This window comes from Rhizophagus irregularis, chromosome 13, assembly GCF_026210795.1.
Source record: "Rhizophagus irregularis chromosome 13, complete sequence".
In the NCBI taxonomy this organism is placed as follows: Eukaryota; Fungi; Glomeromycota; class Glomeromycetes; order Glomerales; family Glomeraceae; genus Rhizophagus; species Rhizophagus irregularis.
In genome coordinates, this window is record NC_089441.1 from 2,521,999 (window position 1) to 2,549,944 (window position 27,946).

The 27,946-nt window shown below is 27.7% G+C and overlaps 7 protein-coding genes across 7 annotated transcripts; 4 read left to right on the forward strand and 3 right to left on the reverse strand.

Annotated features, from left to right (window-relative positions):
- Nucleotides 1–1,465: 1,465 nt before the first annotated feature.
- On the reverse strand, nucleotides 1,466–2,240 carry OCT59_005131 (uncharacterized protein; the record flags this gene model as incomplete). Its single annotated transcript, XM_066138179.1, has 4 exons — nucleotides 1,466–1,471; nucleotides 1,553–1,823; nucleotides 1,892–2,124; nucleotides 2,193–2,240. The coding sequence occupies 4 exons, from the start codon at nucleotides 2,238–2,240 to the stop codon at nucleotides 1,466–1,468; spliced, it is 558 nt and encodes a 185-aa protein (XP_065997352.1).
- A 39-nt stretch (nucleotides 2,241–2,279) lies between these two features.
- On the reverse strand, nucleotides 2,280–2,741 carry OCT59_005132 (uncharacterized protein; the record flags this gene model as incomplete). The annotated part of the gene is made up of 2 exons (XM_066138180.1): nucleotides 2,280–2,575; nucleotides 2,675–2,741. 2 exons carry the CDS (start codon nucleotides 2,739–2,741, stop codon nucleotides 2,280–2,282), a joined length of 363 nt encoding a protein of 120 aa, XP_065997353.1.
- Nucleotides 2,742–4,540: 1,799 nt separating this feature from the next.
- OCT59_005133 (uncharacterized protein) lies at nucleotides 4,541–4,912 on the forward strand (the record flags this gene model as incomplete). The annotated part of the gene is made up of 1 exon (XM_066138182.1): nucleotides 4,541–4,912. The coding sequence occupies one exon, from the start codon at nucleotides 4,541–4,543 to the stop codon at nucleotides 4,910–4,912; it is 372 nt and encodes a 123-aa protein (XP_065997354.1).
- Nucleotides 4,913–5,606: 694 nt separating this feature from the next.
- Nucleotides 5,607–7,794, forward strand: OCT59_005134 (uncharacterized protein; the record flags this gene model as incomplete). Its single annotated transcript, XM_066138183.1, has 4 exons — nucleotides 5,607–6,426; nucleotides 6,683–7,141; nucleotides 7,298–7,421; nucleotides 7,500–7,794. 4 exons carry the CDS (start codon nucleotides 5,607–5,609, stop codon nucleotides 7,792–7,794), a joined length of 1,698 nt encoding a protein of 565 aa, XP_065997355.1.
- A 4,865-nt stretch (nucleotides 7,795–12,659) lies between these two features.
- Nucleotides 12,660–13,043, forward strand: OCT59_005135 (uncharacterized protein; the record flags this gene model as incomplete). The annotated part of the gene is made up of 1 exon (XM_066138184.1): nucleotides 12,660–13,043. One exon carries the CDS (start codon nucleotides 12,660–12,662, stop codon nucleotides 13,041–13,043), a length of 384 nt encoding a protein of 127 aa, XP_065997356.1.
- A 2,422-nt stretch (nucleotides 13,044–15,465) lies between these two features.
- On the forward strand, nucleotides 15,466–15,750 carry OCT59_005136 (uncharacterized protein; the record flags this gene model as incomplete). The annotated part of the gene is made up of 1 exon (XM_025327489.2): nucleotides 15,466–15,750. The coding sequence occupies one exon, from the start codon at nucleotides 15,466–15,468 to the stop codon at nucleotides 15,748–15,750; it is 285 nt and encodes a 94-aa protein (XP_025171100.2).
- Nucleotides 15,751–16,116: 366 nt separating this feature from the next.
- On the reverse strand, nucleotides 16,117–18,099 carry OCT59_005137 (uncharacterized protein; the record flags this gene model as incomplete). The annotated part of the gene is made up of 2 exons (XM_066138185.1): nucleotides 16,117–16,469; nucleotides 16,971–18,099. 2 exons carry the CDS (start codon nucleotides 18,097–18,099, stop codon nucleotides 16,117–16,119), a joined length of 1,482 nt encoding a protein of 493 aa, XP_065997357.1.
- Nucleotides 18,100–27,946: the final 9,847 nt, after the last annotated feature.

Below are 27,946 nucleotides of genomic sequence, written 5' to 3' on the forward strand. Positions count from 1 at the left end.
ATCATTGAATTTAGGGATACAATGAAAAAGTTCATGAGAATGACAGCTTTAAAAAAAAAATACAAATATATTCTCAACTTTGACAATTCACCCTTATTCTTTGGCCTGGAATTCTCATATGACTGCATTATTGTTGTTTGTAATTTGATCCATTGAATCCACCATAAATTGCCTGGCAAAGCGAACTTTTATTAGACAACTATAGCTTCATCAACAAACGTTGCAATGTGTTTGGACGAATGACATCCTGTTTAATAAATTTTAAATGGGCAAACGTGGACCTAAAACCCATTATAAGGTAGGCTGCAAGAAGTGCAAAGCAACCTACCTAACCCACGAGTGGGTCTAAGGGTTAGGGAATTAATTACACGCCAAACACACACAAGTTGGTATGGAGTTAAAAGTCTTACAAACTAAAAATTATTTTTGCCACTTAATTCTCCAATAATCAATGTTATAAAAAAGTTACTTACGACTTAAGCCTACTTAATTATATATAAAATGACACTTCGAACAGACAGAGCTCATGATATATGAGAATATCCCATCATGCCTATTTTAATCTTTGATTAAAGGATTTTCGTTGCGTTAATTATATAAGCTTTACGCCTATATAACATAAGCTTACACCTATATAATTCAAGTCCGCCTTTTCCTATAACACACTATGCACGACGGCAAACGGTATAGGAGGAAGACTCTACTTTCAGAAAGAAAGTTTTTTTTTTCAAAAAAAAAAAACGTACAAATAAATAGCGGTTAAATAAAATAGTGGTTAAATTGACTTTTTAGGAATTAATAGGCCTTATAGCCTTATAATATACGCGATCATTTAATATACGCGATCATTTAATATACGCGATCATTTAATATACGCGATCATTTAATCAGACAATTTATTAAATTTGGTATTACACGAACTTGATCAACCTGATAATTGTTTAGTCTCTTTATAGGTGGATATTTCTTAAATTATCACCTGAACTTTTCAATTTTTTGCAGAATCGAAGATGGAAACCGGAAAAGTATTCTGATTCAGAATTTTTTTTTAAGAAATGTGTTTGTTATTTTGTAAATTACCAGTCAGAATTGGCTTAAACTTTAAAGTTCTTACTTTACGCAAATGTTACGCAAATGTATTCTTTTTGATCTGTATAAGAACGTCAAATATATAGAGATATTTAGGCCGTATATACTAAAGAAGAAACGTCATATAATAACCATTCCATTTTTAACAAAACAACAATTACTTTTTAAACTTGAAAATGTTATATCTTAGACAAACATTTTATAGTTTTATACATCCATTTTATTTTATATTATTATCACTCGACATTATGGTATAATGTTTAGAATAATGATGTTTCATATTATCATTTGCTTCGTAAAATTTACTAAATTTATTCAATGTAATATCGTTATAAAATGCATAATTTTATAAAAAAATTAGAGCGTTTGCTAAGATTTATAACTATGTATAATTTAATATTATTATTAATAACTATGATTAAAGGATATGAAGTATCAGTACAGTATAAATAAAATAACTTACCGATAAAGAATCAATGATCTTATTTCCGCTCCTAGAAGGGATCATTAATTTTTTGGTCATATTATCTAATTCTTTAACGGCGGACAAATTTTTTCCGTTCCACGAAACCTTAAAGGTTTCTCTTACGAAATCAACCAAGGTATTGAATCCTCCATTTCTTGTTAATTCTGAAATATTAACAGCTATAAGCTGTCGGCTTAAAATCTTTTGGACAAATTCTTCATCAACGTAATCTATAAGTTCCTTTTGAGATAAACTTCCAGTAGATGCTCTATAATTAAATTAATAATTAATACAAACAGCACTATTTGGTTAGCTACGAAACAATTAAATAAATACCTGTTTTTTCTTATTTCTTTAAATTCTTCTACAGAAGTTAAAATAATTTGGTTAAACTTATTTCTGAAATCGATAAAAAATTTTCGGGTTTTTTCGAGGTAGCTTTTAGCTTCGTTCGAATGTATTTTTATTTTGAAAATTTTTGTTATCAACTCATCAAAAACTTCACCACGCGGACTTCTTGCACGTAAAAAAAGACACTTGACACTTTCGTCCCATAGACGAATTTTATCCTAAAATATTAAAAATACATTATTTAAAAGATTTAGACATAATAAAATCATGTTAATTTAATACTTACGTCCGTAATTTTACTGGATGATGAGATAGCAACATCTGTATTGTTCATTTCTAGTGCCAATCTTAAAATTTCTGGATGGTCGACGAGCTAAGCAACTATTTCTAAATTTGACTTTGATTGAAATACTTCAGGTTTTTTATGATCTTCCGTCTTACTCTCATCATCATCATCATTATCATCATCATCATCATTATCATCATCACCATCATCATCATCATCATCATCATCATCATCATTACTTCTTTTTTCATTTACTACTATAACTTCTTTATCAGCAGATTCGGCAGCTTCTTTATTACTATTTTTACTTTTTTTCATCAACTGATTGGCTTTCTCAATGTCAATATCTCTTCTTTTTTTCGTAATTTGTTTTCTTTTCGATCCTATTATACATATTTTTGGTATTTATTAATTATTCTTCTTACATATAACTATATAAGCAAAACTTACTATAAATTTACAAAAGAGTTATATCTACATACCTCCTTCAACTTCCATTTCTTGATTATCATCAGACGATTTATTAGGTAATTTACGTTTAGTCGTCATAATATAAAAAAAAAATATGAGCGAAAAAAAAGTGGAACAACCTTTTTGTTTAAAAGTAGGTGATATTTATCGAGAAAATATGAATGAATAAAAAATGTAGAGCAACTTTCTTGCTCAAAAAAGTAGATGATAAATATTGAATGAACAAAAAAAAGGGCGAGGTTATCATGATATAATTTTGAGATTTTAGCTATTGTAATTATGATTGTAGTATTTAATTGGAAAATATACATGATCTTAATATCATTGTGTATCGTGTAGAATGCAGGATTAGTTAAAAATATCAGGAGATGGGAAAACTAAAAATTATGATTTCTAGAAGATCGAAAATTAAATTTAATTAATATAAATAAATTATTACAATATCGAATTTCATTCAGTGAAATTTTTTTTTACATGGAAGATTATCTCAAATCGATTTTACGGTTTCAAATTTATTATATTTTTCAGGCTATACGTGGAATGAGAAGAAAAATAATGGAAAGGTGAGAAGAAAAATGATCGGTAGAAGAAAAGGAGTGAGAAGAAAAATGATTGGTAGAAGAAAAGGAGTGAGAAGAAATTAATGGAATATTACGTTTTGAATTTCCATTTTTATGTGTGATACGATGACATGCGAAAAAAAAATTTATAAGATCCTGGTACTCTTGACGGAAAAATAACTGAGCCAATGAACCATGTGATGATCCTATCTAACTAAGCCATATCTATTTAATGTAAGCCTCTGGATTGATTACATAAAAAATAGATGGGATCTACAGTAGTAGACTTACAACGATATTTGAAAAATACTGATATATTGATTGAAATTGTGAAATTACTGATAGGAAAGAGTTTTAATACATATTGGTGTAATCAAATATCGGTATATAAAGTATCAACTATTCAAATAATACAAGTCATGTGCAACTAATCATTTGTTTAATTGTTCGATAATATTCCTAAAATGGAGTAAATTAAGATCGAATTAAGTTCGTTACGGTGTAAATTAAGGTTAGCTTAAAATTCAGTATAATTGTAATATATCATCGCAGTGTAATATGAAATATAATCAAGGAAGGACATGCGTGATTTAAAATATTATATTTTATAATTATAAAGTATAAAGATAACATTTTAACTCATTTTTTATTAATAGAATTTGTTTATTTATTTTTATTTATATATATTAATTAATGCAGTATTACTATAATTATATTTTTAAAATAAATTGATAAATCAAAAAATTGAGTGTATTCAATGTTAAATAAATTAATTAAAGATGATTGCATTAGAACTAAAAAATTTAGGCAAGATCGTAAAAATAAACTCAAAGAAATCAAAAAAAAATATGTGTGTATTCAATGTTAAATAAATTAATTAAAGATGATTGCATTAGAACTAGACAAGATCGTAAAAATAAACTCAAAGAAATCAAAAAAAAATTATGTGTGTATTCATTGTTAAATAAATTAATTAAGGATGATTGCATTAGAACTAAAAAATTTAGACAAGATCGTAAAAATAAACTCAAAGAAATCAAAAAAAAATTATGTGTGTATTCAATGTTAAATAAATTAATTAAGGATGATTGCATTAGAACTAAAAAATTTAGACAAGATCGTAAAAATAAACTCAAAGAAATCAAAAAAAAATTATGTGTGTATTCAATGTTAAATAAATTAATTAAGGATGATTGCATTAGAACTAAAAAATTTAGACAAGATCGTAAAAATAAACTCAAAGAAATCATAATAAATTTATTATAAATATAGAGCCTTTTCTTGACATTTTCCCCATCAAACTAATAATATTTAATAATGGCAGCATTAAACTTAAACGCAAATCTTCCAGTATACATTCAATGGCCCGATGACGCTGCTTTGACCTTAATTCAGCGTCGTCGGGCCTATCAGCCCTTATTCACCACAACGAGGTTACATAACCAAAACCAATTATGGCGTGGAATTGCTCGTGATATACGAAACAACCACATATTCAGGCCAACTAGAAAACAATGTAGAGAGAAATGGAATGCGCTAAAGTCGGGATACGAGAATTTAGAGAGATTAATAAACAGAAATCCTGAAGGATATCCCACTCGTACCCTGACTTTGCATGACGAGAGATTCCACCAGGAACTCTCTGACGAGTTTTGGAGAGTGGAGCGTAAGTATTTATTATTTAACTGATTTTTTCATTAATTCATTGCATTTATATTAATACTTGCTTTGTTTTAAGCATTAGTCCGGGCCGCCCGGAGAAATAGGATGGATCGTAGAACATACGAGTATAGAGAGCGCAGGCGCTCTCGCTCCCGATCCCCCTACTACCACCGAGAGCGCAGGCGCTCTCGTTCTCGATCTCCTCACCACCGAGAGCGCAGGCGCTCTCACCGACGTCATTGATTTTTTATTTTTTATTTTATTATTTTAATATATTTTATTTTATTTTATTATTATGTTTTATTTTATTTTAATATTATGTTTTATTTTATTTTATTATTATATGTTTTATTTTATTATATGTTTTATTTTATTTAATTATTATTATGTTTATATTATTATATGTTTTATTTTATTTTATTATTATGTTTTATATTATTATATATTTTATTTTATTTTCTGATTCAATAAATGACTATTTTCGATAATATTATTTGTCATACCAATTGTCATTAACCGGTATAATTGACCCTAAATTTTGTGTAGCCAAATCGGCAGTAATTTAACCGAATTGATTACTTAATTGCATTTTTTTTTTGCCGACACACTAATAGTATTTAATAAATTTAGTTCTAATTGAATTTATAACAGATACTGTGGTAGTGGTACCACTGGTAATTATGTTCTAATTAAATTTGGATTATTTTAAATTGTTATAAAGATGAGAAGACGATATAGTCACAACAAGCCAATAGAGCCAATTCGAATTCGAAATCGGTTTTCTTACAGCAAACTTAATAAGACAACAGATTCTGACGAGAGAGTGGCAATTCGTTCGCCTGTACGTTCACCTGATAATGATAACGATGACATGGACTTTCAGTATGATCATAAAGATGATTTAAGTTTTCAAGACATTAATGATGACGATAATGCATATGGATCAATTAATCCTCAAGACTACAATGATGAGATGATATTTTCGCAAGATAATGTCAATTCATCTGATACTGAAGAGGAAGAAGAAAGTGATAACGAATACAATTATGAAGAGGAGAAAGAGGAGGAAGATAATAATGAAAACAATGACGAAGAGGAGGAGGATGAAGGTAATAATGATGATAATAATAATCAAGTGGAAGAGGAACGTAATAACGATGAAGAGGAACGTAATTACGATGAAGAGGAACGTAATAACGATGAAGAGGAACGTAATAACGAAGAGGAAGAAATACATCAAATCGTTGAAGCGTTAGATGAAGATAAGATACCGTTCTGCAATGGTCAATTTGCACCGTACTTTGATAATTATACAACTACGGCATTATTTTGCTGGCTTCAGAAACATAATGTTTCTACGAAAGCATATGAAGATCTTGTCGATATCATTCACAATTCTCAATTTGAACCTACCCATGTGGTAAAAAATATCCGAAGATTCCAATCATGGAGAAAACGTCTTCCTCTCCTACCAATAATAACAAAGTCTATTAAAATTTCACCAAAAAAACTCCATCAACCTCACGAGGATCAAAACTTTCGTATCAACTCTCAATTAGTGAAATTATATGGCGTGTTCTTAATAATCCGATGCTAATGAAGCATATGTATTTTGGACCCGGCATTAATTCTGAAGAAAAATCAGAATTTTGGCATGGAAATTTATGGGGGGAATCCCCACTTTTTGGACAACACGAAATATTAATATCAGAAGGTTATAAATTAATACACTTTGATACAATTATAATTTATTATCATTGATAATATTTATTAAAGTTATTTATTTTTAATAAATAGTATTGTACCGATCTGGTGATTTTGTTTACTATCATGATGATAATGGTCAAAAAAAACTTGGAAGATTAAGATCAATTTTAAAAAATCATGATGGATATTATCAGTTACGAATTCAAAAAATTTTGGAATATAGTGATTTACCCGGAAATTTAAAAGGGTTACCAAGACAATGTCGTTTTATTACCGGTGAAGTATGGTTACAAGATGAACCATTTTTAATTATAATGACTTCTCAAATTTTAGAAAAAGTAACTATATTGATGATGTTTCAACATCAAAATATTCCTGATGGTTCATTGCGGATTAGTGAAATAATTTATAAATGTAATGACCGTTGGCACGTTCGTAATGTAAAGCTTTCATACCTACATCCATCTGATTACATTTCTATTAGAAATCCACTATCATCATCTATGCCAATCTATAAGCTGTTTTTAGATCTTTATTATGATGATTTTGGTACATTTAGAAATGTATACCATTCTCTAGGTGGTGTTTATGTACAGTTTGGAAATATGCCAGCACATCAAAGAAAGCTAATAAAGAACCATTTTGTTATTGGGTTTATCCCATTTGGAGGAAAATTTGACGAATTTATGATACCATTCATTTCAGAAATGAAGGAATTAGAGAAAGGAAAGGTGATGACTGTCCAAGGACAAGATGCATGGATAATTGCTGGTTTAGGCGTTGTTACGGCAGATTTACCTCAAGGTAACGATATGACAGGAGTACTAAGGTATTTTTTCAACTTAGTTAATAATATAATAATATAATTTTATGACAACTATTAAAATTGTTTAAAAAATAAATTTAGACATAATGCAAATAAGGGTTGTCGTACTTGTAAAACTACTAAAGAATCATTGAGTGCTCACAATCAGGATATCGTAACAACATTACATTATCATCATATTACAGACGAAGAAATCTTAAAAATTTCTCATGAGACTATAATGTCAAGAAGAGATCAACTTTGTACGGAATATGGTTTACGATCATTACCTAGTATTTTAGATAAATTAAAAAAGGGAAAGACATTTACAGACGCCGCAGGATGTTTATCATACGACTGCAGGAAAGATTGGGCGGCTACTAAAATTAACTTGTGAATTATTTTCACGAGAAGGAGAAGATAATTTTATCGAAATTTGGAAAAATTTTGAAATCCCAAAAAGATGGTCTCGCTTACCAAATCCGATTACTCACTACAATAGTTTTATGATGTCGGATTTACTTAGATTAGCTATGATTATGCCATTTTTGTTAAACCAGTTTTTAAAAGAATCAAGTATCAAACGTAATGAAACAGCCAGATTCAACAAAGAATTGATGCATTTCGAGTTAGTTCAGTTCCAAAAATTATTATATCTTGTTGGATACATGTTGCAAAAACTATGAAAGCGGTTTTTAACAAGAAATTTACATCAGATAGCTATGGGAATTGCAACAATGTCTTGAAGAAGAGTTTTCAATCCTTCCAAAGATATAGTTACAAATTTGATATTGAAATGTGGAATAATTTCAAATAATTAACAATATTTTACTTTTTATAGGTTTTTGTAAATTTTGTTAATTTACCAAACATACACGTTAATATGCATCTTTTGATGCATGCTAAAACCTTTGGAACACTTATTAATACCCAAGTTGGTATAAAAGAAATGGTCCATCGTATTTTTAAGGGGATGGTACCAAAAACTAATTGCAAAAACATAGATTTAGATTTATTAAAGCGTTACAATACTTTATTTGCAATTCGACATTTAGCAGATGGTGGTATTGATCCAAGATTTAATAGATCTTGTACTGGATTTACAAATTCAAATTTTGGACAATTATTTTTAAATTGGTATGTTACAGAAGATAAATATTCAACTGAAGCAACTGAACAAGTTCAAGACGATGATGATGATACAAAAAGTAAGTATTTTATTGCATATAATATACATGTTTGATATTTATATTTACTAATCTTTTAATTTAGTTATATCTCCAGTAAACTTTATTTCCAATATTTCATTAAAAAAAAGAATGCCAAAGCGAGGAACGTGATAAACTTCTTTTAACTTTACATAATTTTAAAACTGAATTGTTTTTATCTTATGTGGATATGAAGTTTGAGGCGGCACTTATAAACTCTTCAATTAGTTGGTACAAATTTGCATCATATATGATTGAAGAAGAAAATGGTATCCTTTCAAAAGTTCACCTACATCTCGATGATTTTATTACAATTTATGAAGAAGATCATGAAGAATCTTATGCAATAATCAAAGGTATCTTTCAACATAAGGGTAACAATAACAAATATTATGCATTTATTGTTGTAGATTGGTTTGAAGATACTATGGTTGAACATTCAGTATTAAAATGTCCACTTTACCGTCTCCAAGCAACAGGAGATAAATGGAGACGTATTTTTCCAATTACTGTAATAGATAATGTTCAAAAAGTACATTTTATTCATAATTGTAATTCAGAAAGGTGCCAACTACCAAATCATGATACTACAAATAGAATTTGGATAAAAAATAATTTTTATTTTACAGCCATATAATTATATTAATTATATAAATATAATAAAATAATTATTTTAATTTGTATCGTATAAAATTTTAACCAATAAAATCATATGCATGATGTAATAATAAATTAAAATTAACCAATTAAAATCACTTTAATTACATGCATGTGATATCATGCATGTGATATCTAAAAATAGCTAAAATTCGCGTTTATTAATAAGATTTTTTTTGTTTATTTTCAAAAATACGCTTTTCTCTTGTCTTTTATATTAATACTTTACGGTATTTTAGTTCGTCTCTTCTTTTTTCTTTTTAAAGTATACTTTAATTATCTTTTTACAATATTAACAATACTTTGGGACACTTTAGTTTATATATTCAACATAGTAAGACACCCACATACGAAAAGCAAGAATAAAAGCAAGAATAAAGAAAAGAAAATGTACCCGCCACTCACATACGAAAGAAAAGAATAAAAGAAAGGAAAAATGTACCCACCTACCCACATACAAAAGAGAAAAAAGCCGTTTTTTAAATAAATAGTGGAGCTGTTAAGCAAGGTATGAAAATAGGATATACGCGTATTTTTCATATTTTTTTTACAATATGTTGTGGTTTGAGTATTTTTTTGTTAGACTGTGGTATAAATGTGAATATATTTTTCAACGGCCATGTATCTATTGCTTGTTAAATATATTTGCAATTTCTTTGTTAGACTGTGGTATTACAATATGAAGTGTGAATATATTTTTCAACGGCCATGTATCTATTGCTTGTTAAATATATTTGCAATTTCTTTTGTAATATTTGCTTTAGCCTGGAAGAAAATGTTGTAAAATAGGGCTGGATATTTATGGCATTTTCCGCCTTCCAATTACTTTGTCCGGGGGTAGCCTGACAATTTGTCGTTGTCCGTCAGTCGTAGCAACCAGCATTTTTTTACAATATTATGATTTTAAGAAACAAAACACTTTCAAAAAAATTTAAAGAAAGAACTAACTTAAAAATATTATCATTTTTATTATTCTTTACAAAATCCCAGAATTACCTGCTCTAACTATTATCCCAAGGTTATGTATTAAATTTTAAATATATTTTACAAAGAGTACATTTTATTAATCATGATTGTTTTTTTTATTTTTTTTATATATATATATATATATTTTAAAATTGAAAATGACGTATCCATCCACTCACATACGAGAAGAAAAGAATAAAAAAAAAGGAAGAAAAGAAACGTACTCCACTCACCCATAATAATCCACTAATAAAAAATTATTATTATTAATGTATAATAAATAATAAACATATATTACAATAAAAATATTTTTGTGATGTTAATTCGGTGTTAATATAATATCATTACGATGTAGTTACGATATTAAATAAATGTAAAACATTTTTTGTAATATTAATTCGATATTAATATGATATTATTATGATGTAGTTACGATATCAAATAAAATTGTAATATTAATTCAATGTTAATACGACATCACTACGATGTGGCTACGATATCAAATAGATGTAAAATATTTTTAATATTTTTGCAATATTAATTCGATGTTAATATGATATCACTACGATATGGCTACGATGTGGTTACGATATCAAATAAAATGTCAAATATTTTGCAATATTAATTCGATGTTAATATGATATCACTACGATGTGGTTACGATATCAAATAAAATGTCAAATATTTTGTAATATTAATTCAATATTAATACGACATCACTACGATGTGGTTACGATATCAAATAGATAAAATATTTTTGAATATTAATTCGATGTTAATATGATATCAATACGATGTGATTATGATATCAAATAAAATGTCAAATATTTTGTAATATTAATTCAATGTTAATACGACATCACTACGATGTGGTTACGATATCAAATAGATGTAAAATATTTTTGCAATATTAATTCGATGTTAATATGATATCACTACGATGTGGTTACGATATCAAATAAAATGTCAAATATTTTGTAATATTAATTCAATGTTAATACGACATGGTTACGATATCAAATAAATGTCAAATATTTTTGTAATATTAATTCAATGTTAATACGACATCACTACGATGTGATTATGTGATAATATTTACATCGCATAATGATCGCTGCGATATCGCAGAGATATCGAACTAATCAATGTCGAATAAATATAGTTACGACTAACTTAACGACGTCGAATCTATTTTTTATCAAAATATCGTAATGATATCGTAATGATATCATTGCAATATCTAATCAATATCGATTGTAAACTCCAAGTTTCAGCAAAGTTACTATAAAAATATACCTTTATTACCATGGAAGCATGGTACCGAATCTTGTGAACATATTTTTGGAATTTCTCAACAATTTCGTTCTGATTTCAATTATTTGGAAATTCTTCAAATGATTCCAAAAATTAACCAATATCTTAGGTCTGTTCAATCAGATAATTTACTATTTAGAAAGGAAAAAATCATATGTGAAGGTAAATATTATGATTAATATATATTCTGTGATTATTTTAATGATTTATCTTTTTTTGACCAAAAAGGTTTTCCATTATCATCAGAATATGTTGGTTTTAAATATATATCACCATTTATTCAATCAATAATATAATCTTCATGATATTATATATATGTTCATATTAATTTAAACATTAATGACAAAAAGCATAAATTAAACTAAAAAAATTATTTTATTTTTTACTTAGGGCGGTGACATATATTACGTAATATCATTTTATTATAGACGCTTACTCCCACCCCCAGGTAAGATATCGTGATCACGTGAATACAGATCATTTCTTTTTATAGAATTGTGCATTGGTATTTCGTCAGTATTTCATCAGTATTTCATCGGTTTTTTTTTTAAAAAAAAAATCGGTCAATTTCATTTATTTTTAAAACACGATAAATAAAAATGATATGAAACAATGATATAAAAATTTTATCCAATTTATATTTGCACGTTTATATATTAAATTCATTAAATTCTCAATGTCTCACATTCTGAAATTCTAAAATTTTAAGTCCAAAAATCTTTAACGTTCGTATAACAGATAATCAAAAAAAAATGAGATTAATTACAAATGAATTAATGATATTCCATAGTATAGTGATTGCGACACCTATTACTGTTTGTAGTTGCGATTCACATTTTCTTGTTACAAAAGGAGAAATTGAACTCGCCGCAGAACTCATCCAGTTTATATTTAGATTTTAAACTCTCAACACGTCAATAATTTTGTTCCCATTTTATATTCCAAAACTTTGCAAGCTGTTTCTTTATTGACATTAAAATACAAGAAAATTGAGTAATTACAGTTTAATATGAACCATCAAACCTTCTTTTTTAGCCCAAAGTTTAATAAGAAACCGATTTATAAATTACAAACAAATAAGTACCAAGAATTCACAAATGCTTACGTATATAGTATTATGGTTAAGACCGGAAATGGTGATCCTACCCGTGCTGAACTTTGTGAATCAGCAGCTAAAGAATGGAATAAAATTAAAAGAAAGGATAACACGGAAATTGATGACATTATTAGAGGTTACCTGGCCACGTCATATAATCTATGTGATATACAAACAGTGAGGTCAAAATCATCTGGGTTTAAAGAAGAATCACACCCAAATCTTCCTATGTTTCATATAGTGGATCCTGTTCAGGAAATCTCTCTTAATGCATCAGCTCAAAAAAAGGCAGTAAACGAGATACAAATAGCAGAAAAAAAGCTTATCGAGTTTGAGCAGATCTACAACATCACAACCGATTCTCAATTTCAGCTTGATACTTATAAAAAAGTAGAAGATCTTTGAGATGAAATCAGATCTAATAAGGAAAGAATCATTAAATTAAAAAGAAATGCTAGTTATGCTCAAAAGTGCAGAGAAAAAAAAAGAAAAATACTTAACGAAAATCAGGAAGTAATACGATATGACAAACCTGGTCGTCCTTCACTTCTTTTTGAACATCTGAATTTAAATGATCATATCCATGATTCGATCGAATTTGGAGCAGCTGACGAAAAATGATGAAGAGAAGTTGTCAAAGTCCAAATCATTGAAAATTTGTGCAAAACCCTTAAAGAAAATTATAACGTTTATATGGCGAGAACTACATTAAATAATTACTTGTTGCCTCAGCAATCCAACTCCATCGCTGCAAGAGCGCATCATCATCCGGCATTTGTCGCAGTAGCTAGCGTCTCATGTACCAAAATACGGGATCATCCTGATGGTTATTATTGCCTTGCATCTGTTAAAAGCGCGAGACAATTTGCCACCATTTTTGCCGATAAAGCTGTTATTATTTCGCAAGATGATAAGGCGAAAATAGGTCTTGGAGTACCCGCTGTAGGTTGGCCATTTCGCACTTTACAATCAGTACATGAGCCTGTTAGCGTGGCTAATCATGATTTTTCTCTAGAAAATGGGCAAAAGTTAGTTCCATCAGTTTATCTTATGATAAAACTAAATGAATCGAACGATGAGTTACGAATAGGACAACTTTCAATCTTTGTACGTCATCAATAGTCCCTTGGTACATCCTCACTCTCACATATGCAAGACCTCAAAAACCTTGCTCTGGATCCTAAATATAACGATGTGTTGAAAACAAATGGAGAGGTTTGATCTATTTGGGTGTTATTGGTGGATGGAAGTCCAAACGAAAATCCAAGACATCTAAAAAATATTAAAAACTACTGCCAACTTTTTCAAAAATTTGATTTAGATTACCTGACTGTGCGAACACATGCTTCAGGTTAGTCCAAGTATAATCCAGTTGAAAGAGGCATGGCAACACTATCCGGAAAATTGGCTGGTATCACGCTACCAGTTGATCATTTTGGATCACACTTAAATACATAAGGCAAGGTAATTGATCTGGAGTTAGCCCTTCAAAACTTTCGATATGCTGGAGAATCACTTTGCGATATTTGGCGCAAAGATATGATTTTTGGGAAAAGCGTTGATGCACGGTATGTCAAAGAGCTTACTAATCCGTTTGAAAACCTAGAATTTGAGGCAGGGTACAGCAGTGTTCGGCAAATGACTTGAAATGACCAAATGATTCAAATGATAAATGACAAATGACATGTCATTTCAATGCTCAAATGACAAATGATCTTGGTCATTTTAATGTAATTTTGGCCAGCATTATGATTTTTGCCTACACTACATTCATTATTTTTTAATTATAGTGCATGATTATTTATGTGATAAATATTAGCCAATCAAAATCAAATGATTGAAATGACCAAATGACAAATGATTATGAATAATGACAAATGATTTCATAAATCATTTAAATGGCCAAATGACCAGGTCATTTCCGAACACTGGGGTACAGACAAAGAAAAAGAAGAAGAGTGAAAACAACAAAAAAAGAAACAAGAAAATGAAAATGACATACCGGAATGTTTTATGCCATAGTCATGGATCAAAAACCATTGTAATTTATGTCTATATTCTCTTGATATTAAACGTTGTACAAATGCAAGTTGTTGTGGGCCATCTCGTGCAAAAGAAGCTACAGATTTTCTCTTGAATAATGGTTTTTTGCCTCCAATTACGAAAGCTAAAGATGAACATTTTACAAATCCCATACATCTCCTTGAGTATTATGACCTCTTGAAAATTCCTGGGTATGATTCACATTGTTCATCACTTGATCAAACAACCTATTCGTGCCTTCGTTGCTCAGTGTGCAACAAATACTTTCCAACTCTTGCTTATTTGACAAAACATAAAAAAGCAATGCATACAGCAAGCTGGGGACGACCTAAGAGAAAATCCAAGAATAATTCAAATTCTCTTGATGATTCCTCTCTTCTCACTTCACAACAAAACGAAATGTGTTTAAGGAAATATATGTCAGATAATGAATGATCGTATATAGCTTAGATATAAAAAAATTTTTTTTGTTAACATGGGAACACAAATGACTAATAAATTCTAAGCCACTAAATCGGTTATATACTTTAATGATATCATGTGATCAATATTAACATAAGATTTTTCGTAGCCTTCCCATCTCCTAAAATATTACGTAATAAATGTCATCACCCTTATTACGAAACTTACATTATTACTAGGTTATGATTTTAATGAATATGCAGAAATTAATTTTTTAAACAATAATCTTGAATGTTTACGGTATTGGCCATCTGATATTAAAATTGATAATGCAATTAGTATAGGTTATGAGAGAGCTATTCACCTAGCAAAATATTTGGAAATGACAGCTATACCAGATGATGCTTATTATTTTAATATTCATAAGAGATTTCCAGATTTACAGCTTGATGATTTTTGGAATGATGATCCAAATCCTAGAATTATGGATAGTAATGATGAATTTAATGTGGATAATTTGTCAACTAATCAATATATAAATCACACAATATCTAAAATGAATATAAATCGAGAAAAAGAAATTAATTCTAATGATTCGCAAATTACATTTCTGATGAAAAAAAATTATAATTGGGGACCCGCACAGCAAAAGCCGGGGCTCGGCTGATAACGTGTTTTCAAGAAAAATGAGGTTTTAAATTACGTAATTGATTTTGCTGATCATTGCGAAAAAAGGCGATTTCTCAAAAACGTTCTTTATAACTTAGAATGAAATTTCGCAGGAATCTAATTGAAAACATTAGCTTCTTTTTAAATATTTTTTTTTTAATTAAATCATGAAATTTGTATAGCATGTATTTCAATAAAGTTCATGTAATATTTCTTTAAAAAAACCAAAATAGTTCGCTTCAAAAACTTTACTTTTGCTTGATGTTTGCCTTTTAGAAGTATAAAAAAAAATAATAAACATAATGGCGGCGTCAGCAACAGTAAGTAAACTAAGAAATAGGCTTATTTTATTTGAAAAATTAGTTTAACTTGTTTCATTTTCATTCGGCTTAGAGCAAGTAATGTCATGAAAGGGTAAATCAACAAAAGAGGAAATTTCCTTATATAATTCCTCTTGTCTTTTCAAGGAAAGGGGTCTGGGACTAATTGTAGATGGTAAAATATTCGTGGCATAAGTACAGTTATGAATTGTGGCTTCTTTATAGTTATCTTCAAGCCTATCTTTATAAAAAACAACTCCGGGATGTTGCGAATTAAAATAAAAGTGGTGGTATTTTTGAACATTAGGTAATTTTTTAAAACTTTGAAAAAAATCTTTAAAATTATAATACTGAAATCCTTCTTCATTTAGATAACGCTGTGAAGTATTAAGACGAACTATAGTAGAACGATTAATGATAGAAGTTACATCGTCTACAGTATTTACTCTACTTTTCCTATAAAGAATCTTAATTAATCCGAAACAACTATCACAAATGAATTTTGTGTGCCCAGGTATTATAAAATTCAACTCAATTTCTTCGTACAGACCACGATCAATTAACCATGAATAGAAAAATAAAGAATAATTGTTCTTATTTTGACCCACACAGTTATCACACGTGATAACTAATTTTTTTTCTCCACGATTATATTTTTGTATAGCGTGCCAAACTAAACTTAATGTACAATTAACACCCTTTCCCAGTTTACCATCGTCAGGCATTTCACCTTCATCAATAACATAGTTGGTTTGTTCTGTATGTGGAAAATTCCCGGTATTGCAAACCCCAAACAAGTGTACTTTTCGAGGACTTCTAAAAAATAAACTTCCTATTTGCTGTGGAAAATAAGGAACTTGCACATTTTGAGCCCAATCATACGTAATGTGAGCACTACCTTCAAAAGTTTTAAAAAATACTTGAGATTCAGTTCTATTTGGATTACATTTACCATCTTCAACTGCGCGTGTAATATTAGCATTATAATAATCACGCTCTTCTTTTGCACGGTTCAAATGAGCCAAATAATTCTCTGTCACTGATAATTTCTTTTCATGTTGTGTAGTGTGTTGAATTTCTAGCTTCATTGTTTCACATTTTTCGCATAAATCAGACTTTGGTGACATAAATTGGAGTGATGGTATTAGTAATTTCCAGATTTTATGAAAAGTTGATTCAGCTACAGCTCGCATTTCCCTTCCATATTCATCTTTATAAGCTTGTACATAATCACGATATACTGACATATAACTGTAACTTGTTGGAAGAAATACTACTGGCATGGATATTTTATTAAAGTTTCGTCCAGGTGAAGGTAATCCATGTATATCGGAATAATTTTTTAAAAAATTAAAAATTCCATTTGCTACATCATAATTTACATCAACACGATTCATATTTTTTGGGACATTACCAGTATTACCATGTATACGTTCTTCAAGACCATTTTCTCGTAAATGTTTTATTACATTATCTAAATATAAATGTCCAACTCCAATAAGAGCCTGATATGTGCTGCGACAAATTGGAAGATCATTATTAAAACAATATTTGAAACGTGAAAACTTTCTGTTAATAGCGGTTGTTTTTTTTGTATTTTCTTCCTGCTGGAAAGCCATAAGCTGTCCCTTAACTACCATGTCTCGCATAACTTTATCCAAACTTTCAAATTCCACCCGGCGTTTAAGAAATCGTTCATAGCCTATTTTCTCAAAACAATTAGAATTACATGAGCATTTTTTTTTTTCAAAAAGCTCTTTTACTTTTAATTTTAAATTATCATAGAATTTATCCTCAATATAATTATCAAGATTCTCTACAAACTCAAAATTATTTAGATGCATTTCATTAAAATTTTCTACAAGATCTTCAATTTTATCAGAATCGGAAATATCATCACTATCCGATATATTTTTTTCATCTGAACTTGAATTATTTTCAACAAAAAAAGTATTATCTAGTTCTTCTAAAGCGGATAAAATATTTTTATTTGCATCATCACTATTAAAATTAATACCATATTCCATATTAATTAATAAGAATTATAAACAAAAAATGCGAAAGTTTTTAAAATAAAAGGTGTGAGAAAATTCTAGGATTACGCCTTATTTTTACTAATAAATTATAAATGGAAAATCATTTTTTATGAAAGGTTAGACCTGTATACATATGTTCATCAAAAAATCTCAAAATCACGTGATCGGTCCGAGCCCCGGCTTTTGCTGTGCGGGTCCCCAATTGTCAAGTAATTATTGAACTTGTAGAAAAATTACCTGACATTCTATGGTTTCCAAACGGTAAATAATAGTAATTAATTCTTCATTATTTTATTGTTAATTTTGTATTTTATATTTATAAATAGATTCTAAATTCAACTGTAATTATATATTGGATGATGAATTAAATGTTGATTTTTTTTTGGATTTATGTCAAAATCATGATGCCTATACGAGTAGAAATCTTGAACGAACAAAAACTGTTTTTAAAAACAATGAAAATAATACTTTAGACAAACTTAATGTTAATATGGGTAGTAATTTGGTTTCATATTTAACGAAAAATGATGATTCTACTTTAACTAAATCGTGAGAAAATAGATGGAAGTTAAGTAAAAATACTAATAATAACACAAAAGGTAAACTAATCTATAAACCATTAATTGTTAAAGATGAATTTTTTTCACATTTTTTTCTATTTTTAAATCATTCACATGCTGATAACTCTGCTTTTTTACTGTTACAAATTGGATCTTTCGTAATAGCTAAATTTGACAATACATTTTGTGTTACTCAAATCAACACCATGTATGAACAAAAGTCCTTAATGCATTCATATACTGATACTCCTGTTTTAGATCTCAAATCTCTTTCTTATGTATCTATGAAAAATTTCTTTCATATTAATGGTGCAATTTTTTCAGAGATTCAGAATCATCATTTTTTAATTTTTTCTCATACTAAAATTTCACATATTATTTATCATTTGGTATTAAAAGATATTATTATTAGTGAAGAAGCATTAATTCTTAAAGGACAAGCAAAGGAATACTTTAATGCACTCCTTAAAAATAATAATAAATAAAATCTTAATAAATAAATATAATAAATAAATTTTTTTTTTTACATAATTATTTACATATAAAAATAAAGTCATAATTTAGTTTTGGCGAATTAATACTAAATTTGTATGTAATAATTCAATTTTTGGCGAATTTAACTAATTTTAAGGGTAGTGAAATACCCATAATTTTGTGCAGATCATTTATGACCTATATATGTATTTTCCAGGTCCTTTTTAAAATAAAACTTTTCAAAACTTACTGTTACCGATCTAATTCTAACTAAAGATTAGAACCAATAGCTGATAGTACCTAAAAAAAACAGAAAAAAAATTAAATATTTTTTTTAAATATTAAAAAAAGTTTCAAAATGAAACTTTTCAAAATTTACCGTTATTGATCCAAATTCAAGGGAACTGGTAGTACCTAAAAAACAAAGAAAAAAAAAAGTTAAAATTTTTTTTTAAAAAAAAAGTTTTGAAGCTAAGTTCTTCAAAACTTGCCATTACCGATCTAAAGTCCAAGTCCAAAGATCAGAGCTGATGTACCTAAAAAACAAAGAAAATAAAATTAAATTATTATTTTTTAAAAAAAAATATTAAAAGTTTCGAAAGTTTAAGTAAACTTTCAAAACTTACCGATCCAAAATTTATATCAAAGTCTGGGATCATTCCTAAAAAAAATTTGAAAATGGAATGTTAGTAATGCCTACTAATGTTCCTAATTTAAAAAAATCACGCCCTTCTTTATTTACCTTCCGAGATATTTCATCAGTTCTGAAGCGTCTTGAGGGTTCTTACAATAAAAAAAAAGAATTGGAACGTTAGTACTGCCTACTAATACTTCTAATTTAAAAATAATACCCTTCACCTCCTTCTTTATTTACCTTTTGAGATGTTTTATTAGTTTTGAAGCGTCTTGAAAGTTCCTACAATAAAAAAAAAGAAAATGGAACATTAGTAAATGATACTAACGTCCATAATTTAAAAATAATACACTCCCCTCTTTCTTTATTTACCTTCTGAGACGTTCATCAGTTTTGAAGCATTTTGAGGGTCCTACAATTTAAAAAAAAGAAAATGGAACATTAGTAAATGACACTAACGTCTATTATTTAAATATCTTTTCTTCTCCTTTTTTATTTACCACTGGTCGAAATAGTCCAAATCGGCTAGAAATCAGATGTCCGATTTTAGGCTGAATTTGGTGATAAAGATGGCCAAATTATCAATCCAAAAAAAGTTCCGATTGGCAGGCTGATCAATGCCGATCAGAATGTCCGAATTGTATCTAGATTGCTTAGTATTTTTAATCCGAATTGTTTAAAAAAATATATTCATAAATTTACCGAATTGCAGTGAATTTATTCTGAATTATGATAAATATTGATAAATTGTGATAAATTTTAATCTGAATTACAGTAAATTTTAATCTAAATTGCAGTAAATTTTATTCTGAATTGTGATAAATTTTAATCTGAATTGCAGTAAATTTTCTATTCTGAATTGCAGTAAATTTTATTCTGAATTGCGGTAAATTTAATCTGAATTGTGGTAAATTTTATTCTGAATTGCGGTAAATTTAATCTGAATTGTGGTAAATTTTCTATTCTGAATTGCGGTAAATTTATTCTGAATTGTGGTAAATTTTATTCTGAATTGCGTTTGAATTGCAGTTAATTTTATTCTGAATTGCATCTGAATTGCAGTAAATTTTATTCTGAATTGTATCGCAAATTACAGTAAATTTTATTCTGAAATTTAAAATATTACATATATATATAAAACAATTTCGCCTAAAAATCAATATTCCAGTTGCCTGAAAACTTGAAAGGTAAAGTAGCCGTTTAAAATCACCTTACTGAATTTCCATGCGTTTAAAAGACCTCAGAATAACGTTAAAAATGTTTAATTGCGTAAATAATAAAATACTTTTTTATAAAAGTTTTGAATTTTTTGTTTTGAAACTAACCTGGAAATCTGGTATACGTTAAATTCCTTAATTCCCAGAAAATCAAAACGTTACCTGTAGGATGGCAAATCAGAGCCGATTTCCCTACAAAAAAAATAATAAAAATAATAAAAAAACGTTAAATTAAATGTTTTTTATTAAGTTTCGTCAAAAAGTTTCAAAAATAGAAACTTTACTTGCGGGATTCCGGTATCCAAATTGGAGCCGATTTCCCTGCAAAAAAAAAATCAATGAAATATAATAAAAAAATGTTAATGTTTTTATTAAGTTTCGTCAAAAAGTTTCGAAAATCAAAACTTTACTTGCGAGATTCCGGTATTCAAATTGGAGCCGATTTCCCTGCAAAAAAAAAATAAAAAATAATTAAAAAACGTTAAAATAAACGTTTTTTTATTAAGTTTCGAAAATACGAAACTTTACCTATAGGATTGGCCAAATCAGAGCCGATTTCATATAAAAAATATAAAAAACATTAAAAATAAACATTTTTTATAAAGTTTCAAAGAAAGAAACTTTAAAACTTTACCTATAGGATTGGCCAAATCAGAGCCAATTTCCTATAAAAAATATAAAAAACGTTAAAATTAACGTTTTTTTATTAAGTTTCGAAAATACGAAACTTTACCTGTAGATTTGGCCAAATCGGAGTCCCGCACTTTAGTGTTCTGGACCTATAAAATTAAGAACAAACGTTAGTTAACGTTTGTTAAAATAAAATAAAAAAAAATTTTTTTCGAAGTTTCACTTTCGAAATGCCACCTAAAAAGCCGAAAATCTAAAAAAAAAAGAAAACTGAAACATTAGTCAACGTTTCGTTCAAATAAAAAAAGAATAAAAAATCGGAATTTTAAGAGGTACCTTCAAAATTCCATCCAGTCATACGGAAACCGAAGAGCTGAAAACCTAAAAAAAAGAAAATTGAAATGTTAGTAATGTTTCGTTCAAATAAAAAAAGAAATAACAAAAATGCAGAATTTCGAAGAGGTACCTTGAAATTCCGTTCAGTCATACAGAAACCGAAGAGCTGAAAACCTAAAAAAAAGAAAATTGAAACGTTAGTAATGTTTCGTTCAAATAAAAAAAGAAAAAAAATGTGGAATTTCGAAGAGGTACCTTCAAAATTCCATCCAGTCATATAGAAACCGAAGAGCCGAAAACCTAAAAAAAAGAAAATTGAAACGTTAGTAACGTTTCGTTCAAATAAAAAAAGAAAAAAAAAATGCAGAATTTCGAAGAGGTACCTTCGAAATTCCATCCAGAAATACGGAAACTGGAGTGCCAAAATCTAAAAAAAAAGAAAATCGAAATGTTAGTAACGTTTCGCTAAAATAAATTTTTTTTTCCTTAAATTTAAAGAAAGTTAAAGAATTGAAATCTCCTTCTTTCTTACATCATGTCAAATATAACAGAAATTTCAACACTTCCAACAGAATTAATAGAAGTTTCGCACTTTAATACTCCTCGATTATTAAATTATCTTTGTCAAAATAGAAAATTTTTTTCTTTGGCGGTTCCATTAATTTGGGAAAATTTGGGTGATCGTTATTAGGTGCTGGACCAAAAACTCCATTGCGCTGGCTTTCCGAAGTTTACCTTTGAAATGGGACCGTTCTGTATCTTTTTTTCTTTCGAATTTTTTTTTTATTTTTTCTTTCTTTTTCCTTTTCAGTTTTTTTTTTCAACCTGATTTTTCTCTTTATCCCTCTTCCAAATTTTTTTTTCGTCTTTATTTTTTTGATCGAAGGTTTATACCTTCAAAATGGAATCCAGCGGCGTCTTGGACCTAATAAAAAAAAAAGAAAACAATGTTAGTTACCTAACGTTCTGCATTAAATAAAAATAAAAAAATTCTTCAGGCATTACCTTCCTTTCAAGTCTCCGGAGGGTTCCTAAAAGTGAAAAGCGTCTTGAGGGTCTACAATAAAAAAAAGAAAGTGGAACATTAATAAATGTATATTAACGCTCCAATTTAAAAAAAACAATCCCTTCTCCTCTTTAAATACTTTCTAAGTGCCGTTCCGAGGTTGCTTTAAATGAATTTTTCCGCTGTCCGCATGAGGATCGGAATGTAAAATGGTGTCTGGAAAGTTAAAAAAAAAAAATTTTTTTATAAAAAAAAAGATGGATATCCGATGATCCATCTGATTAATAAAAAAAGAGCCATTTTTGGAAATACCGGCATATCGATCTACCGTTAAAAAATTAGGCTTTTTTTTGCATTTATTATAATATTTTGCAGAAAAAACGTTCCGGTATTTTGCCGATTGTTCAAATTGCTTGTTCATACTTGCAATTACAGCAATTTCCTTTTTCATTTTGAATAATTTTTCCAAACCTTCACCATTTGATTTAGCTGATTTGATCATTAAATTGGAATGCCAGAAATAAAAAAAAATTATTAATACTGGCATACCGATATCCATCTACAAATAATCGTTAAATCAGAACATTAGAACCTGCAAATGATAAAAAAAGATATTTTTTTTGATACCAGCATACCTGATATCATGTACAAATAAAGAATATTTTCATTAAATCAGAATACCAGAACCTGCAAATAATATTAAAAATAATAAAAAAAAATATATTTTTATTATTTCATTTCATTACAGTAAATCGGAATGCTGGAATAAAAAAAATTTTTTTTCTTCAATACTGCCATACTGATATTTATTAAATCGGAAAAAATTGAGATTCTTTTATCAATTCCCAATTTGAACTATAGAGCAATAAAAGAGAAATATTTTGTTTTGAGAAAAAAAAAAGGTTAAAAGGTTGTAATCTTAAATTAATCTTAAAGCTAAAATTATACTAATTATACTTTTAATACAATACGCGTTGCGTCTTATTATAATTGATCAACAAATAGTAAATATTATAATAGTTTAATTTTGATTGATACCCAATTGAAAAATGAGCAAATTTCTAACTATTGAATAAATCAGGTGATAGATTATGATTTAAACTATTATATAGTTTAAATCATCCAACAATAATATTAGGGACCGTTCATGCAATTTTTAATGAGGATAACCGAATATTTATTATTTATCATAAATTACATATATCAATAATATGAAAAGATTCAACCATAAATCATTAACCAGTATGCCACAAATCAGAAGTGCCAATTTGTAATTTTAACTAATATTGGGGCAAAATTTAGGCTGATTTGCCATTTGTCTGATTTTTTTTTTGATTTTTAATTAGCATCAATTAGCCATCAATCAAATATGATGATTTTTTGCCGAATTTTTATCAAATTTTTATTGAATTTTTATTGAATTGTCAATTTTCCATAAATCTGAAGTATCATATTTGAATATTGGGCAAATTTTAGGCTGATTTGCCATTTGTCTGATTTTTTTTTGATTTTTAACTAGCATCAATCAGCTGTCAATCAAATAAGATGATTTTTTTGCCAAATTTTTATCAAATTTTTATTGAATTTTTATTGAATTGTCAATTTTCCATAAATCTGAAGTATCATATTTGAATATTGGGTAAATTTTAGGTTGATTTACCATTTTGTCTGATTTTTTTTTTGATTTCAACCAGCATCAATCAGCCGTTAATCAAATATAATGATTTTTTTGCCGGATTTTTGTTGAATTTTTATTGAATTTTTATTGAATTATCAATTTTTCATAAATCTGAAGTATCATATTTGAATATTGGGTAAATTTTAGGTTGATTTGCCATTTTGTCCGATTTTTTTTTTGATTTCAACCAGCATCAATCAGCCGTCAATTAAATATAATGATTTTTTGCCAAATTTTTGTTGAATTTTTATTGAATTTTTATTGAATTGTCAATTTTTTTCATAAATCGGAAGTGCATATTTGAATATTGGGCAAATTTTAGGTTGATTTGCCATTTGTCCATTTTTTTTTTTGATTTTAACTAGCATCAATCAGCCGTCAATCAAATATGATAATTTTTTGCTGAATTTTTATCAAATTGTCTGATTGGCATCAATCAGATGTGCCGATTTATAATGTTAGCCAATTTTGGTCTGATTTTTAGCCGATTTTCCATATGTCCGATTTTTTTGATTTCGACCAGTGATATCTTCTGAGACATTTCGTCAGCTCTGAAGCGTCTTGAGGGTCCTACAATAAAAAAAAAAGTAATGGAATGTTAGTAATGTCAACTAATGTTCCTAATTTTAAAAAATACTCTCCCTCCTTTATTTACCTTTTGAAACATTTTGTCAGTTTCGAAGCATCTTGAGGGTCCTATAATAAAAAAAAAAGAAAAGTAAATGACACTAACATCCATAATTTTAAAAAAATCTCCCCTTCTTTAATTACCTTCTGAGACGTTCTATTAGTTCTGTGTCTAGAAGGATAATAAAAAATTTTTTTTTTTATTTTTTTATAAAAAAAAGATCATAATCTGATAATTTGTTATTCATCAGATTTATCAGATCATGTGATCTATCTGATATGATAACATCAAGTGAAATAGTATCAGAATGGTGAAATCAATCTTATAAAAAATTTTACCGTTATTTCTGTAAAAATGAATCTTTTACAGATCTATTCATGAAAAATATAAATAATTCGGTAAATTCTATGATATAAGGTAAAATCAAAAAATCAGAATAAACGTTCTGATAAATTTTTGCATACACAAATATGCAATTAAAGTTTTAAAGTCAAAACTTTGGAATTCCAGTATTCAAGTCAGAACTGATTTCCCTAAAAAAAAAAGAAAAAAACATTATTTAAAGCGTTAAAATAACATTTTTTTTTAAGTTTCAAGTTTTGAAATTTTGTAATGAAACTTTGAAACATTAGGATTTTGGTATTTAAATCAGAACCGTTTCTCTACAAAAAGAGAAAAAAAAACGTTAAAAAAATGTTTTTTTTTTTAAATTTTGAAGTAACGAAGTAACAAAACGTTACTTCAAAATATTGGGATTTCGGTATTCAAGTCGGAACCAATTTTCCTAAAAAAAAAGAAAAAAAAACATTAAAAAAATTTTTTTTTTAAAAAAAAATTTTTGAAATGTTACTTCAAAATATTGGGATTTCGGTATCCAAATCAGGAATCGTTTCCTTACAAAAAAAGAAAAAAATGTTAAAATAACATTTTTTTTTAATAGTTTCAAAAAAATTATTCGAAACTAACCTATGGGACTCGGTATCCAAGTCTAAACTGACTGATTCCCTACAAAAGAAATAAAAAAAATGTTAAAATAATGTTTTTTTTTAAAAAACATTTTGAAGTTTCAAAGAAAGAAACTTTGAAATTTTGGGATTCCGGTTTTTAACTTTGGAACTGATTTTCCTATAATAAAATAAAAAAGAAAAGTTTCGAATTAAAATTTTCTTTTTGGGATCAGTTTTCAAATTCAAAACCGTTTCCCTACAATAAAATAAAAAAAAAACATTTATTAACATTTTTTTAATAGTTTCAAAAAAAAAATTTTGAAACTAACCTATGCGATAGGACCGTGGATAATTATAATTGAGGTCATATCTTACTATGTTTTAACTTTATTTTTCTTTTAACATGTAATTTTATTAAGTTAATATTATTTTTTATCATAGAAAAAAATGTTTCTTTTGAAGAGAAGAATCTTTTAATACCAAAAATCTTGTAAATCTACTGATTAGAATTTGAGATAAGTATCATTACACAGGCAAAATTTGGCAAAAAAATATATGTTTTTTCACTATCGGTATACATAGAAATATACAAAAAAATAAAAATTACTATTATTAAATATTACTTTTTAAGTAACAAAATTATAGATAATAGGAGGGCAATTATTATTATAAAGTTTTGTATCTATAGCTTTAAAAGTAAGTTCAGGATGACAAGGGTAAATTTTTAGCATAGAAGATATGACCTTAATTATAATTGTCCAGGGTCCTTATGGGATTCAGTATCCAACTTGGAGCTGATTCCCTATAATAAAATATTAGAAAAAAAATGTTAAAAACATTTTTTTAATAGTTTTGAAAATTTTTTTTTTGAAACTAACCTATGGGATTTGTTATAACCGATTATCTATAATTGAATAATAAAAAAAAGGAGTTTCAAAAATTTTTTTTAAAACTCACCTATGGGATTCATTGTAACCAATTCACTATAATTTTAATAGTTTCAAAAAAATTTCTTCGAAACTAACCTATGGGATTTGTTATCAAACTTCAGAACTAATTCTCTACAATAAAATGTTAAAAAAAAACTTTTGTAGGATTCCGGTATCCAAATCGGAACCAATTTTCTAAAAAAAAAATTTTTTTTAAAGTTTCAAAAGTAAATGTTTGAAAAAAAATGTTAAAGATAGTATGAAATAGTTTAATTAAGTTTCAAAAGTAAATGTTCAAAAAAAATGTTAGTGTAAATTTCAATAATATAAAATAGTTTAATTTTAGTTAAAGAAAAATAGTTTATCAATAGTCTAATTGAAACAATAGAAATCAATTGGTAAATTTAAACTGAACATAGTTATCAATCAGGTATTAACCTGATTGATACCCGATTGAAGTGTACACCAATTTCTAACTATTGAATAAATCAGGTGACCGATCAAAAAAAAAGTTACCAATCAGGTAGGTACCCGATTGGTCAGCATTTTACCTGTGTTTTTAACTACTATATTAATTGTTTTTTATTTTTTGTTTATCTTCTTTATACAAAGATTAAAGTGTAATTTTGGTACTTTGGTCATTCTTTGAAGGCTAAATAAAGTCTTAACAAGTAAAGCATTACTCAAATAATTATTTTTATTGAATTATTTTACATATTTGTGGAGTTATAATTATACTTTGTAACAATATTAAGTGCATTATACATTTTTTAAATCTCTTTAGGCAACATGCATTTAT